General features: G+C 34.3%; 2 protein-coding genes and 1 pseudogene across 2 annotated transcripts; 1 reads left to right on the top strand and 2 right to left on the bottom strand.

Annotated features, from left to right (window-relative positions):
- Positions 1–878: 878 nt before the first annotated feature.
- On the bottom strand, positions 879–1,699 carry LOC121793091 (uncharacterized protein At4g04775-like). The gene is made up of 2 exons (XM_042191289.1): positions 1,524–1,699; positions 879–1,324 (listed from the first exon to the last, which is right to left on the bottom strand). The coding sequence occupies exons 1-2, from the start codon at positions 1,697–1,699 to the stop codon at positions 910–912; spliced, it is 591 nt and encodes a 196-aa protein (XP_042047223.1). The 3' UTR covers positions 879–909.
- Positions 1,700–2,095: 396 nt separating this feature from the next.
- On the top strand, positions 2,096–4,378 carry LOC121758978 (alpha-L-fucosidase 1-like). Its single transcript, XM_042154460.1, has 3 exons — positions 2,096–2,766; positions 3,063–3,299; positions 3,549–4,378. The coding sequence occupies exons 1-3, from the start codon at positions 2,207–2,209 to the stop codon at positions 4,303–4,305; spliced, it is 1,554 nt and encodes a 517-aa protein (XP_042010394.1). The 5' UTR covers positions 2,096–2,206; the 3' UTR covers positions 4,306–4,378.
- A 169-nt stretch (positions 4,379–4,547) lies between these two features.
- Positions 4,548–6,388, bottom strand: LOC121793090 (annotated as a pseudogene).
- Positions 6,389–16,913: the final 10,525 nt, after the last annotated feature.

The following is a 16,913-nucleotide window of genomic DNA, read 5'->3' as shown; positions in this document are numbered from 1 at the left end:
GATTATGTGCATGAATACTACTCCTTGAGGAAGTACATGAAGGCATATGGATATGGGTTACCAGCATTGAATGGAGAGAAGCTCTGGCCTCAGGCTGAGGGGTAGCCCGTTGTGCCTCCTCCTGTGAAGAAGATGACCGGCAGACCGAAGAAGGTTAGAAGGAGAGATCCGTTCGAGAAGGATCCTGCCAGACCCAACAGAATGAAGAAGATCTGTGTGATGACATGCCAGAAGTGTTTACAAGAAGGCCACAACTCCAGAACTTGCAAGAATGAGCCAGTTGTAGTGCAACCGAAGCCAAAGGTTAATCAACTCTAGTTTATACTTCAACATTTTTGCTAACATATGTTACTACTATCTACTAACATTGCAACTGCTATACTTATAGGAGAAGATGGGGAGGCCTCGCAAGACACCATCCCTTGAAGGAAGTGGCACCACCGCAATTACGGGGAGAGGTGGAAGAAGGGGAGGCCGTGGAGGAGGCCATGGTGGAGGGCGCACTGGAGGACGTGGCTCAATCCCAACGCAGCAAAGCAATAACAACAATGTTTGAAGACAATGTTTTGTGTATTTGAAAGTGTCAAGTGACTGTATTTGGAAGACAAATTTGTTTGAACTGTGATTTTGCAATGTGTTTTGTGAACACCAAACAATGACTGTATCAATTTGTATGGGAGCATGAGACTTTGGAATTGGATGCTATTGTATGTATTAAACCGTGTGTTGTGTTAGCTAAGCTACAACAATAACTCACACTATGCTGCTTTTGAACTCAAAACTCAATGCATTCATAGAGGAAAATTCACTACATAGGAGTGTATTACATTGGAGTTCAACATGCATAGATCATTATACAGAAGTTATGTTAGCTAAGCTACAACAAGATCCGAAGTTATGTTAGCTAAGCTACAACAAGATCCACAAGACGATACATAACATGCAAATGACAACCTTCAAGTTCCGGTTTTGACGCTGCAACTGTGCGACAACACCTTGGAGTGCTTCAACTTCAACGGTTTTCGAACGGACGCTCTCGTCGAGTGCATCCTGCTTAGCAACCCTATCTCTCAATGCTCTTTGCACGTTGTCCCTATCAAGCTTCAGTTTTTTGAAAAAATACTCTTGATTCGGTGACAATGATGGATCAATCCAACGAAAGAATTTACAGTCGTCCTCCTTCCAGACTTGGCAACGATAGAAGCGTCGTCCGGGATTGGCATCCGTATTGGATGTCACCACATCAGCTTCAAGACCGTGATCACAGACCACTGCCTCAAACCTCGGCCACGTTCTGCTCGAATGCTGGGAAGAACTCGACATCCTGCATTTGAACAATCAAAACTCATATTAACAGTCATGAACCCTAAATACCCATTGCCAATTGCACACGGGAAATCGCTAAATTGCAGGTTGCCAACTGCACAATCGACCCCTAAACCCAACGAAATCAATCGCATCTTTAACGAAAAATCGGTAGGATGAATCGCGAATTGAACCCTAAAATGAAGCAATGGTCTTACCTTGTTACGGGATTTTCGCTTCCAATGGGGGTGGATGAATCGCGACTTGAATCCAAGAATGGAAAATGGTTGGGGGTGGATGAATCCAGCGAGAGAGGAGGAGTGAATAGCGTTTGATTTGGGCGATATAACCTAATTTTGACTGATGATGTATAAAACGACGTCGTTTTGACCATCAGAAACGACGTCGTTTTGAATTTTTCTGATGCCTGACACGTCGGAATTCAGGCATGCCACATAGGATTTTAAATTGCCGGAAATCACAGGGTCGGGTCGGGTTGGGAAATACCAGACAAAAAGTAAAGTTCGTGACTTTATACGCCAAAAAATGGCTCGAGGGAAAAACCAGAATTCAGACAAAGTTCATGACTTTTAAGGCAGTTATCCCTTTATTTAATTCAATGATTCAAGACTAGCAACCAGGAGCCGATCAAAATACACTTTTCATCTCACTCATCATAAGACTATTTGCTTGCTTTGAAGTCAATCATCAAAAGCATATAATGTGACGTGAAATAACGGAGTTTAAATCGATTTGATTAATATACTAATGAAGAAGAAGAAAAAGGAAAATTGATGGTTTAAGTTTAAGCGCACTAGTTACTCAAATTTCATAGTCGCTTCAAAAAGTCAAGAAAGATCACCACCAACAACAAACCAGCTCTCAGTCACCAGCAATCTCAATGAAAATTCTCAAATTTCGGCAGCCCATTTGGGCAACACGACTTCCCGTGGTCTTGACAGCAACGATCATCCATCTTCTCCGAGTTACGAGCTCAGTCACGCCGCCGCCGCTGCCAATTCTCCCAATTCCGAGCGCGCAGCAGATTTCATGGCAGCTCGCGGAGATGGCCCTCTTCCTGCATTTCGGCACCAACACTTTCACGGACTCGGAGTGGGGGACGGGGCACGCGGACCCCTCTGTTTTCAACCCCACCGAGTTCAACGCGACTCAGTGGGTCACCGTGGCGAAGCAGTCTGGTTTCTCTCGCGTCATTCTGACCGCAAAGCACCACGATGGATTCTGCCTGTGGCCCTCTGACTACACCGATTACTCTGTAAAATCTACTACTTGGAGGAATGGGAGTGGAGATGTGCTGAGAGATTTGGCTGAAGCTGCCAGAATTGGTGGGGTGGAATTGGGGGTTTATCTCTCCCCTTGGGATAGGCATGAATCTTGCTATGGCAAGACTTTGGAGTATAATGAGTTTTACTTGGCCCAGATGACTGAGTTGCTCACTAGGTCCACTTTCTTGAATCTTGAAGCTTGTGTGTTTATTTACCTTTTCAACTCAAGAATTTGCCTCTGTGTTCACTGGATTAATAGTTGGACTTGGATTGTGCTAAAGATGTTGAGTTTACCCTTTAGACTTTCAGATTGATTATGGGTGTTGTTTTTGCAGTTGTTATAATCTCTGTTTTAGGTGTGTGTCATTAAGCTGAAAATGGAACTGTATATTTTATATGATGAAATTCTTTGATATTTGCTGCTGCTTTTGTGATTTAGTTGTATCTGAACTTGAGCTACTTTATTGCTAGATATGGTGAGATTAGAGAAGTTTGGTTAGATGGTGCAAAGGGTGAAGGGGAGAAATACATGGAGTACTTCTTTGATGATTGGTTTAGTTTCATTCATCAACATCAGCCCGGGGCTGTCATATTCTCGGATGCTGGTCCCGACACAAGGTGGATCGGGGATGAGGCTGGCGTCGCTGGGAGTACTTGTTGGTCTCTCTTCAACCGCACCAATGACATGATTGGCAACACTGACAGTAAGTAAGTTCACATCTCCCCAAATTTTCACTTCTTGTTGCTTGAAATCTGTTAGTTATCTCAATTTGTATATTGTGAAGTATATATAGGCTTGTTATGAGCTTTTTAGAGTGACATGTCACATAGTTAGTGTTTGATTTGGATTGTATTGCTGATTCTTGATTCACCTAATTATCAAACTGACGTTTCATGTAGATTATGTCTGAGCTTGCTATGTTCATTTCCTACTTAGCTAATGCTTTGAAGCTACAGATATTCTGGGCAGGGAGACCCTTTTGGGCATGACTGGGTACCTGCAGAGTGCGACGTCTCAATCCGGCCCGGATGGTTTTGGCATGCCTCTGAATCTCCTAAATCGGCCTTAACCCTCCTCGATCTATACTACAAGTCCGTAGGGAGGAACTGCCTCCTCTTACTAAATGTGCCACCAAATTCTTCGGGTCTCATATCCCAGGAAGACATTCAAGTTCTTCAAGAGTTCTCAGAGATCCGGAGCTTCATCTTCTCACACAGTCTAGCAGAAGACGCGTCTGTCTCTGCCAGCAGCACGCGCGGTGACCTTATCGATCCGCGTTATAGCCCCCACAACGTTCTCCAGCAAGGCACACACTCCTACTGGGCTCCCGGGAGTGTGCAGTCAGGCTGGATACTGTACTTGGATCTGCAGGAGACCATTGCGTTCAATGTGTTAATGGTGCAAGAGCCGATTCAGATGGGGCAGAGGATCATCAGGTTCCATATCGATTTCTTGAATGAGGACGGGGAGTGGAAGGTGGCAGCAAAGGGCACCACAGTCGGATACAAGAGGCTGCTGCTGTTTCACAGTGTGAGAGCCACCCACCTACGCCTCGTCGTGGAGGAGTCCCGGGCTGACCCTCTGATAGCTTATGTAGGTATATATATGGATCCATTCTCCGTTGTCAATCATATTTCTGAGCTAAGCTCTGCATCACCCATCAATGGCAGTCACCCTCTTCAACAAGCTACCAACAGAATTGCATCTTCGTAATTCATGTTCTTGTTCTTGTTTAAGTTCTGTATTTGTGAATCAATATATGCAGTAAAAAGCTCATTTTGTTGTATCAAGTCAATCAAACCAAATCACGGTAAACAGAATACATAGTTCAGACCATCTGATACAGCTATGTCTGATATATTACATGCAAATCTTTCTGCTACATTTGTAATCTTTAACAACTGACAAATAAAATGCATTAACCTTAACACAACTGCACATTTACATAACATTGTTCACCGAAACTGGCCTTGCATCCATCTCCTCAGCATCTCCAACGACGCTTTTGGCTGATCCATTGGAACCATGTGACCTGCATTATACACCTTCAAGAAACTCAGACCTCCATAGCTCTTCATCCCACCTGCCTCCATTCCTCCGACCTTAAACGGGGCTAATTTAGCTGACACGAACCTTCTCCGGCCCGACCAACGCATGTTTTCCACCCATCTCAAGTTACCCAGCCAGTTGCAGATGAGATCGTATTCCCCAGCGTATATGAGCAGTTTGATCCCTTCTTGCAGCAATGCTGGAAGCCCGACATCGAAATTCTTCATTATCTCCGAACCGCCTTGTCGTTCAGGAATCTCTCCACGCTTGAGAAGTCGTAGCAGAGAGAGCAGGTGCAGTTTTTTCGGATGTCATAGTGCTACAATAGGAGATCATATATATGTGTCAGAGTAAAAAAAAAGTGTCTTTTTTTGTTGAATGAGTTCAAGAAAACATGGTACATTTATGCCTGGTTTGGAGGCAATGATTCTACGGAAGAGGCCGGTGCAGATTATGTAGGCCTCTGCACAAACTAAGGATGTACCGTTTGCGCCTGCGGTGAAATATGAAACAGGTTTCCTGTTTAGGCAAAAAAAGACTGGATTTTTGTGGTGAAGTTTTGAGATGAATGGTGATTTTTATTACCACAAGCTCTTATATTAATTTCGCAAAATCTCTCTGCTACAATGAGGCGGTAGTATTCAACCCTGATGATCAGTTTCATGTTTAAAGCGTAATCACGATATGATTTGTATTGGATCTCCGGATTTGTCAGTCCATTCCCAATGGCTAATCCCTGGTTGGTTTGCATTAGTTGATTAGGACATGATCATATAACGTTGCCTTGGTTAATTATTAGCATACTTTGAGGTTTATATGAACCCCTTTTCTATTTTTGTTTCTCTGATGAATCTGAGCAGCAAATGCAGGAATGTAATGCCCAGCATAAGACTCTCCCATGATGTACAAGTCGTTCTTCGCGAGCTCCCCATGTTTCTCGAAGAAAGCCTTGACAAAGTTGTGAGCGTCAAAAACATATTTACTTGATTTTGTTTAGGGATGAAGAACAAACCTGCAGGAAGTCAGAGAAATCGATAGAGGCTTCTTCTGAATTGTGTCGAAGATCATCTGTGGAAGTTGAGTAACTGAAACCTGTCCCTGTTGGCTGGTCTATATATATCAGGTTTGATTCCTGCTGGCCATGAATCAAATATCAAATTTTCTTCATTACCTAAATAATAGGAAGAAATTAAATTGTGTTATTATGAACAAATAGCATTACTTGATCCCAACCGAACTCATTCCACGCAAGTGTGTAGTCTTTTGTCAAGTGAAAAGGGCCATTCTCAAAAAAACAAAGCCAGCGAGCTGCTGCATCCCGGCCCTCCCGTTAGCCATACCACCACGGGGGCGCTCGCGTTCTTGCTTCTTGATTCGAAGAAATAGTAGAACATCCTGCAAGAATCGGAGGCATTATGTGTGTCTGTGTATATGAATCTTGATATGTGGGAAATAGGCAACAAAATGAGCATGATGAGAAATTTTATCATTACATATAGTATTTTGCATTGATCACTTGTTTTTACCTTGCACCTTTGGTGCTAGCAAGGCTGTAATAACCAGCATGGTGTCCGAAATCTGCAACTGTGGTGGAGTTACCAGCAATGTGAGGAAATTGAATGCGTTTTTCGATGATTCTTGAAGCATCAGCTGCTGCAGGATCGTCCTCTACAATGTTGGCATCGAGTTTAGGAAACAAGTTGAGATCTCTGGTGAGGTTTTCCGCTTGTTTCTGTAGGAATTTCGAGGCCAGAATAGGTGAGGCGTTGCCATTATCAGCCTCTATAGCCAATAAAGAGATTAGTATTGAAATGCAAAGAAAAAGAGTTGACATCGATAAATGGTTTTGATAGTATTTTGTTTTGTGTGTTTAGCAAGTTTGATTGGATTTTATAATGCAAGAGATTGGTAAAGGTTGTGTGTGTGTTCGTGTGTTCAAATTGCAGTTCCAAATTTTCAAGAAATAGAATTAATGACACAATTAGGTTTGAGTTTGAGTCTCGTAGTACTTTTTATAAATGCTAAATTATCTCTACATTTTGTTCCAGATCTTGTTGTGAAACTTTTGTTATAGTATTTAATTTGTTTTTCTTTCTAGAAAATTATAGTACTATCCTAACTTTTTACATATTAATGGGATCAATATTATCCCTAATTTTGCTTTGAAAAAGGCTGATTCTGCATAACAGCATAATTAAGTTACATTTAAGTCTTTGGTGCATATATTGTTTGTCAGAAAAGTGGACGTGCAAAATTATATATAGATCGTTTTAGTAAATATTATATTCATTTTTTGTTAATTTAATATTTGAAAAATATAGATATATTAAACTTTAATGTTTTGCTAATAAAAAATCAAAATTATTTTATATGTGATATATTCAGATTAAATACTGCAACGCAAAATTTTTGCATTATATATTTCTGCTGATTTTATATCATTGCATGCTGTATTCATTATCTAAGTTCATTTTTTCTTGTCAAAGTTAATCATTAGTCATTACATTATTGCCATGTGAAGAATTGGGATATGCCCCCTAATTTTCCAACAAAAATGCAATAAACAGATTTGTTTTCAAACAAAAAAATCACCTTCATCACAACAAATCACAGATGCATTTTAATCAGTTTTTACAAACAATTCTCTACATTTCTTGTGTATCAGTATAAGCAAGATGATGAAGTGGCTGTGTTAGATTCCCCTGCATCCACCTCCTAAGCATTTCCAAAGATGCTTTTGGTTGATCCACCTTGAGGAACGTGAGAGGCCCGAAGCCCTGTCCACTGAGAAAGGCACGGTGGCAGCTGCTGCAAACTGCTTCTGTCCAGACCATTCCATGGCATGCACCCATCTCGAGTTACCTATCCATTTCAAATCAAATGTGTGCCATTTGATCAGTTTTGGATGTGTTTAGCAATAACCGATCGAGTCCTCACCTAGCCAATTGCAGTTGCAGATGAGATCATACTCTCCTGCATACACCAGTAGCTTGATCCCATCCTCCAACATGGCAGGGATTCCCATTTTTTATTTTTCTTTCTTCATGGAATGCACACAAAACTGTTTCCCTTTCAGTTGTATATATTAATATAGTCAAGTTGAGTAAGAAATCAGAAATGTGCATTGCATTTGCATTTGCATTTATTTACCCATCTTAAATACGATTACAATTTCAAATAATACTTAATATGTAACAAATTTAAATTTTATTTTAAAATACTACTACTACTAGTACTTAATAGGATTACATTTACAATTTTAATTTTTTTTTCTATAATTATATTTTATATTTTGACTAATGTACTTTGACTTTATGTTGTTGTAAATAAATTAAAAATCAATTCCTAAAGTTATGGAATCAAATTTATCAGCATATATTTTTTAAATGATTTTTCCCCTTATATAGTTGATTTTAGTTTAGAATGTCAACTCGGTCAATTAAATCTAGACTAATTTATGAGCAATTATCGAATGTAAAGGCGGTTGATTGATTCAATCTAGCAGAATCATGGATTTTAGATCAACTCATCCTAGAACAATTTCAAACAAAACATACTAAGAAGTAAGATCTACAACTGAAAAAATGAATATTTGCATGATTATTGGAAGATAATTTAATTAATTATGATTAAGAATGAATATTTCTAGCTAAATGCTAAGTTTTGAATTAATTGGGCTCTTAAATTATTTGCATGATTTGAGGAAGACTAATTGAACAAATTATGAAGCGAATTAAATTTGTTTTGTTTTAATTTCAAATAAAATATTATTCTAATTCTTAACCTAAAATAGCTAGATGGTAAGAAGATCGATACATATAATACCATAAATTTCAAAAATGATTAAAACAAAAAAATACGCCTGCATAAGTTCTAATTAACCTTTATTATTATAGAGACAATAAACTTTTTTTTTGTTTGACCATTGTAGAGTACGGTGTGCTGAACCCGCATTTAGCAGAATTTGACTAATCCAGCTCGAAATAAAGCATGGTCCATTAAATTATTGCAAATTGAAAAAAAAATGTGACTTTTGCGTCATAATCATTAATTTGTGTTTATTGCGTCTCCGAAATGAATGGTAAAATAAAATTAATAATCGCATTCAAAGATGATACGCCTTTAATTGTCACATTCAAGGCAAACTGAAAAGATTCTTGATCTGCATTGAACATAACTTTTAAATTTTTTACAAAATTTAAATATTTTATCACGGTTTGACTCTAATATAAAATCTTTATATTCATTCAAACATTAACCATTCACCACTTTTGACATGCAGAGTAGATTTTGTACTATTCCAATGCATATTGATGTAATTGTCACTTATTATCGTTGGATTAATTGTTAATGGGATTTTTAATGAGGTGTTATTGATGTAAAATTATTATCAATGTTTAATTATTATCAAATTATTTCCATTTTAAAAAATAATATGATAAATTTAATCGCATTCAAACAGAGAATAAAATTAATAATATTTACCAATTCAAAAAAATACGTAGGAAATATTTATCATATTATTTTTTAGGGAAAGATAATGATATTATACTCAGGTGCCAAAAAATAGTAGTAATACTTGAGTAAAGTTGTTGCTTCAAAGGCATTGAAAACCAGTTTCGAGATTTGGTGAAGTTGTAAGTTAAGCAATCATGGACTTTTTTAATCATTCGGACAAATGGCTTTTCCTCAAAATATACTCTCCACCAATATTCAATTCCTAAATACTAACAATTAAATAATTAGCATGCACTTAGTTTTATGTAATATAATTAAATTTTTAAGTTCAAACTCAAAATAACCCGTAGCAAACAAACCGTTTCATATTTGGGCTTCACTTTGAACATATAAACTTCTTATATGGGCTTAATTTGTTTGGACCAGTCCAATTAAAAAACAAGGGATGTTTTTTTTATAAAATCCGTGATAAGGCGTAAGATTTAAATAATCTTTTCATTCATAAAAAATGACGTCATTTGTGAATAACATACATAGGTTTCAGTACAAAATTGATTAAAAAATAGTCATACAGAAAAAGAGGAAGAAAAAAATCATTAAAAAATGAGACATATTAGTAGTAGATGAACCAAAATAACAAAACAAGACTATTGTTTGTGTATAAATTGAAACAAGTCATAGCATTTCGGATAGTATAAATACTAGTATATCTCTAATGTGACATAGATATTGTGGGGTTATATAATTACTTATTAAAGTTATGTTGCTATGCCTTGTCTAGCTGAGCTAAACAGAAAAAATAAGTAACATATGATATCATTATAATATTATAACCAGTAATACGAAAGCGACAAACTATATTTTCAACTAATTAAGTCAACTAATATAGTATAATTCGAATATTTTACATTTGAAAAAGTTATACAACTTGTAATGTCCTAGTTTCATCTTTGATCATGCGTACATTTATTCATATTTATATATACACGAATATTCAATGGTGTCTACAGGGTTCCTGAAGAGAGCACCTATATATAATTAAAATACACAATGACAATTGACAACATATATGCTATAGCTATAATGGAGATGTATCATAATGATCTAATATATATATATATAGAGAGAGAGAGATTATTAATTGTGCCAAGTCAAGATTCATTCATAATTCATTACTTAGTTAAAAATACTAATAAAATTAGAGAATAACATTAAATATGAATGTGAGATGAATCTCCATGACCGATTATATGATGAAATGGTTTGGACCAAGTATATGCTGAACTTTTGCTCGTCAATTGTTGACTCAAGCGTTTACTATTATTATAAAGAAATTATGAAAGTTTAAATATAGAATCCAAAATTAATTTATCCTTGTGAATGGATCTAGCTTCATATTAATAATTTTTGTTAGCATCGGAGATCTATTAAAAACTGATATTTTTTCTATTTTATATTGTTAATTTTAAATTATAAGTTAGAGGTCAATGATCCATGTATATATACAGAAAATGTGTGGTACATGTCACTCTGTGCTATCGTCTGTCATGAGAAGACCCGATTATATGTAATAATTGACCTAAGTCAGCTAGTTTAATATAAATACACCTATTTTAATGTTTATGTTCTTTCCTTTCGAGTTTTGCAAGAGGCACGTTAATTATAAGATTTTTTTAAGTAATGTTTTATGTAAACTCTTGTAGTTTGTTTACTCACATTACTTCTTAAAAAATATTACTCCATCCGTCCCACTTTAGGAGTTCCGGTCATTTTTACGCACCCGCTTAATAAAAAATTATACTAATAAATACTTTATCCGTCTCTTAAATTTTGAAACAGTTTGACCGGACACCGGTTTTAAGAAATGCAATGGAAAGTGAAGTTGAAAAAGTTGGTAAGATGTAGGTGCTACTTTTAAAGTGAATATTAATTTTATAATAAAATATGAGTGAAAATAAGTTAGTAGAATATGAGCTCCATTATAAAAAATTGTAAAAAGTGAAATGTGACAAATTTTATAGGACTAACGGAAATGAAAAAATGTGACAAGATTTTAGGGACATAGGGAGTAGTAGTAGTTAAGGTGGAGAAATGGTAAAGTAAGAGAGAAAATAATATTGAGAAGAGTGTGCAAAAGTGACCGAGACTCCTAAAGTGGGACGGAGAGAGTATAATCTAGGAGAATTTTATTTTTCATTTTATTTATAGCTTCTGACTAATTTATCACAACCTTTTTCGTATTTTTAATATCTTTTTGTGAAAATCGAAAACACCCTTTCTAGTTTTTGGCGAACATATAACATAGTTTTTCTAACCCAACGTCTTATAATTTAATAATACAAATATTCACTTAGGTTCATGTTACATTTTCAATTCTTAGTTAGTTAAATATTAGTTACATCTTACTATAATCTTATAAAAGAATATTTGAACTGTAATCTGTAAATTCACAATCTCACATCTAGATTATTTATGTTAATTGGTCGTATTTTTTATTTAATTTTATTTACTATCAAAGGCAATTGATGCAGTTAAGAATTTAATAAAAAAAATGTTGAGATTTGAAAGAACAAAGTAGAGAATAGTGATTTGTTTGCACGTGAAATTCATGAGAAGTAGTTATATATGTAAAATTATTTCCGTGAACAATGGCAACAAAATTCATGAGATTGTTCAGGTCGGAAGATATCGTCCTGATTTTATCGAATTAATTAATTTCGAAGAATATTGTGATTTGATTATGGTGGGTGTGAGACGATAAACAAATTGATTTTCATATTAAACGACCTCTTAAATCTATTAATTTGGAAATTGTCCTTTATCATCCCAATTAAAAATTTTGTGGTGCTTTGCACGTAAAGGAATTACCTTAAGTAAGAAGATTATTATTCTAATCGGACGAATTTTTTTTATGTTGACAATTGAAACTAAAAATATAACATATAACTGTCTCACATCGGTGTCAAGATAAAACTGAAACTAGTATATAAGTCTCATGGGCCCCTCCTCCTATCACCAATTGGTTTTAGGATGGAACCCACAGATTTCTATCATGGTATCAGAGCGGGTCGCCGACTGTGGGTCAAATTTAACTGACCCAGCAGTATATCTGGACCGAAACCGAAAAAATGACTGACCCAGCAGTATATCTAGACTTAAAAATTTGGGCCAAGTGACTTAAAAATTTGGGCCAAGTGGTCCAACCGAACGAAACAAATTTGGGCCGATTGTCCAATCGATTAGAAAAAAGTCCAACCCCTCCAAGCTTCACCTTGAAGGGTTTGAGGGAGGGTGTTGGCAATTGAAACTAAAAATATAACATATAACTGTCACACATCGGTGTCAATATTAAACTGAAACTAGTATATAGTCTCATGGGCCCCTCCTCCTATCACCAATTGGTTTTAGGATGGAACCCACATATTTCTATCATTTTATTTGCAAGCTGCAACCATGCCATAAGCATGATTTTGTTAGGAAATTACTTCAACGTTTTGAAAATATGATTTACTCAACAAGTATCCCAAAACACAAGAACAAGAACAAGAACAAGAACAAATGAGCACATGTTTACCTAACATGGGTAAAAGTTTCTATAACATTGCTATATTAATATACAAAATTGATTGATTTTTTATCCCAAAAAAAACACTACACATGATAGGATAATTTATATTGCTACTGTATATTTATATACTATAAATTTCCACTCACTAATTTCCCATATTTGACAGATAACGCAAGAGGTGATACATCTTTTTAATGAATAGTATAGCATTGTCAAACTTAGTTGGTGCTTCAAAACATGGAAAGTAAAAAGTAGGCAATTTTTTTAATAAAAAGCCCATTCATACCTTCCATGCCACCAACTTTATTGACATGGCCAAATTGTCACCAAATACAAAATACTACTAGTATATTAATTGTATGATGAAGTAAGATGCCACTCCTATAATTTTCAAATGAATACCGTACACATCATCTTCATATACTAATAAATATATAGAGACTATATATACATAGAGACCAATTCCAACTAAAACATTGAATTATTTTTTTATGATATATATATGGTACATACTGCTTATAGCCTTCTTTGTCGAATTAAATTCTATCAACATTAATTAATTATAGAGAAACACATTACCAACATTTATCCGTCAATATAAATATTGGTCAAGTACAATTTGGAACTATTTCAATCGATGTTCACATGTATAATCATTTATTTGTTTTTTTTTCTAATCTTCATTATTCAATCAAAGAAATCGAACAAGTGTCTATATTAATAATAAGTTTCAATATTGAGGCAAAATAATATTCGAAAAGAGAAAGAAAAAACAAAGAAACAACGAACACCAATAATAGTTTGCAAAAATTAGATTTGTGTCATATTAAGGTGGTGAAACCACATGGTATCCCCCAATATATCAAGCTTTTTACCCTAATATATAAAAGAGAACTAACGATGGGAGAAAATTGGATGGTCCATATTTATTGCTAAATCGACTCTCCATCATCCATCGTTTATTTAATACCTAAAAGCGAATATATAAAGTTAGTAAAAAGACAATGGATGGATAAAGGAGAATCACCATCGGAATAGTGAATTATTTTATCATCTGTATCTAATGCTACTCCATTCATCCGTTCTAGAGTCGCACATATTTACAAATTACATTTGTATTAACATTATCTTTTTTAGGTAAACAAAAATCCAAATCAAAATAATTGTATTGATTCGCAATACAATGAAATAAAACAATATACAAAAAGGCAATACACCCTTGAATAAAAGAGACAACATGATCCAATACAAAAAAAAAAAAAAAACAATTAGACCTACGACCTGCAACAACAGAAGACAACTTAGAGAATCCAAATTAGATACATCGATGTTTATGTCATCTTTTTCTTTAAACAAGGAAAAACTATATTGTTGAAATATTCATAACAATTCATTTTTTTTATTTTATTTTTGCAAAAAGCCTCCAATTTTATTTTATTTTTCCAAAAGAATTCAATTTTAACTGCTTTACAAAATAGTTCACTTCACTCTATTCACCACAAGCTAGGAATCCATGATATTATTTAATTCTAAAAGAGAAAAGGAATCTACAAAGTTCCGAAATTTGAATAGGAATATGGAATCTAATTGTTGATAAATATATTTTCTTTTGTTGGAATATTTGAGCATTTGTTTCTTTTCCATAGCTTTTTGGTTAATGATTTTTTTTGTATTCATTTCCAAGTAAGTTTTTAAAATTTAATTTTCATAAAAAGAAACACAGCCCCAAAAGTAAGAATAAAGTCTATCCTTGGTTTATTTTACAAATATTGTTCCTAGAGAAAGATTCTTTTCCACATAATATTTTAAAAAAAAACATTTGTATGTATTAATGTATTTATGTGACAAATAAAATAAAGATGACTTTTTAATGAACTATATTTCTAAGTTAGTGTGTATTACCTACTAACGTAACACTGTTTGCATTTAAAAATGAATTTGAAACATTACAAATTTGCAATTTAGTTCAAATTTCAAATGCATACCGACCGACCGTATGCCTGTATCTGATTGTGATATGACAAAATATATAATATCTACATTTAATATCAAGATTAACGAAGCCTGATTCCAAATGCGTTGATATAATCATATTAGCTGGTGTAGAGTATTTTGGCATAAATTCTATATAAAGTTACTTTAACAACATCTTACTTTTTAATAAATTATTATGCTTAGAAAAGGAATAAAAATTCACATCAATTTTAACGAAAGAAAACCACTTTTACTTTAATGGGAAAGTATTTGGAACAAAACAGCTAGCCTCTTTTGGTAACAAACGATCAAATGTAATAATCTAATTGCGATTTGCGAGCATTAAAATTTAACGAACTACTACTCCATTATATATAAAAAAATTAACCTTTTTGAACGATTATTGAATTTATATTTCGCCTAGAAAACATGGGTTTTTTGTGTGACTAATATGTGAATTTATATTTCGCCTAGACAGCATGGGTTGCACGACAATGCTTGCTCGTGCTGACCCATGTGGTCCTCGCAACCAGCTTGGTCATACTCCTATTCACGTCTTTTCATCTTTTATTAATTTTAAAACTATGTTTATATTATAAAGTAACTGAAATCTCTAGTAAACGTTTAAATCAATCAAAACAAAACGTTAATAATCATAAATATCATGTAAATACTGATTATATTGATATTATTTTTTTTCGAGACATCCTTGACATTCGTGACAGAATTGTTGAATCTCTCCCAAACAATAGTAAAGATAAATAGCGAAAACTATATATACACTTCACAATATAATATTTATACTATAATTCATTAAAAGTTTAGTTATACAAATTTTAATAGCTAACTATATATTGCTCATAAATTTCACGTGATTATACGGGTGGTGACGGTGTTTTTAGAGGCCCCATTCAATCTACGGTAGATTTTTACAATTTATTTGAAGTTTTGGGTGTGTATTCATAATGTACATAATTTATGGTAAATTTTATTGATGTGTCTTTTCAAGATATACATTTTTTTTATAAAAGTTATCATATCCAATTTATTATTGGTTGATTTTGAATCTGTGAATATATTATAGCCTCATAATTTCCACATAAACAAAAAAAGTGAAAACATATATATTAAACAATTTCCATCGGAAAACAAAATAAAGTGGAAGCACAATAGTAAACTATGTAGATTGATTCATTTATAGTGCTATTTGGCTTTCTCTTTTGTGTTGTACTTTATTTTTATCTTGAGCTACGATGAGAATGAATTAAACTGCTTCTGATCTTTCTCATAAGGCCATTAGCGATGGAGCGCCCTAAGGCGCACCACGTCATTAGTTTTATCCTCCTATCCCCACTTGTAATGTGGCGCGCCTTTTACTATTGTTTTGTTAATTAATTTAAATATTTTCAAATATGTAATACAAACTAATTAAAAAACACAATGAGTAACTAAATACCGGCGAAGATTGCATTGATTAAAAATTAATACATTTATAAAAATTAATACATTTAAAAAAATTAATACATTTATAAAAATTAAAAAATTAATACATTTATAAAAATTAATACATTTATAAAAAACCTTCATTTCAATCACACAACATAATCATCTTAATAACTCGAAGAAGCAAATTCTCGTTTCACCGAATTATACTTTTTAATCATAAATTATCATTTTTTTTTATCACATTATCATCTTAATAAATGTATAAAACAATTTAGTTTTCAAGATATTTCAACTATTATTTGTAGTCCAACAGTTTGGATTATTGTCTTCCAAGCAATAGACTTGGGTTCGATCCTCGGCAAATGCATTTTTTTAAGTAAAATGCGTGCCATCGTTCGCGTCACCCACAATGGCGCGGACGATGGCGGGCACCCACAATGTGGGCATCGTCCGCGCTCGAGGACGATGGACGCCATCGGGCGCCCCATTGCGGGATGCTCTAATGAAAGGACTGGAATAATACGCTTTTTAACTAATTTGTGTTTGTAGATACAAATATATTTATGAACACATGTCCACTGCATTTACTTTAGGGGTCCTTGTGCTACTCTTAAATTCTTAATATGTCATCTATTTCTTTTCTACTACTATAAGTATGTAAATGTGTCATAAGCTATTCCTATACATAAGCTTAATATCAAACCATATATAATGATTTTTTTTGTAAATAAAGACAAGTAATTAATTTGGATGGCAAAGAAGGTATTTCCTCATGATACACTTGACATGTATTATCCTTAATCATGATTAATTTATGCCAACTATA

The sequence above is a fragment of the Salvia splendens genome, chromosome 2 (assembly GCF_004379255.2).
Source record: "Salvia splendens isolate huo1 chromosome 2, SspV2, whole genome shotgun sequence".
Taxonomy (NCBI): domain Eukaryota; kingdom Viridiplantae; phylum Streptophyta; class Magnoliopsida; order Lamiales; family Lamiaceae; genus Salvia; species Salvia splendens.
The sequence above is the reverse complement of the archived record's forward strand: the minus strand, read 5'-3'. Positions and strand labels throughout refer to the sequence as shown.

Bases quoted from the DNA above. Each gene is read 5' to 3' on its own strand.
- LOC121758978 (XM_042154460.1), top strand. From the start codon at position 2,207: ATGAAAATTCTCAAATTTCGGCAGCCCATTTGGGCAACACGACTTCCC. The intron at 2,767-3,062 runs GTCCACTTTCTT...CTTTATTGCTAG, and splicing joins ATGACTGAGTTGCTCACTAG to ATATGGTGAGATTAGAGAAG. The intron at 3,300-3,548 runs GTAAGTTCACAT...TTGAAGCTACAG, and splicing joins ATTGGCAACACTGACAGTAA to ATATTCTGGGCAGGGAGACC.
- LOC121793091 (XM_042191289.1), bottom strand. From the start codon at position 1,699: ATGGTCAAAACGACGTCGTTTTATACATCATCAGTCAAAATTAGGTTA. The intron at 1,325-1,523 runs GTAAGACCATTG...GTTCAAATGCAG, and splicing joins AGCGAAAATCCCGTAACAAG to GATGTCGAGTTCTTCCCAGC.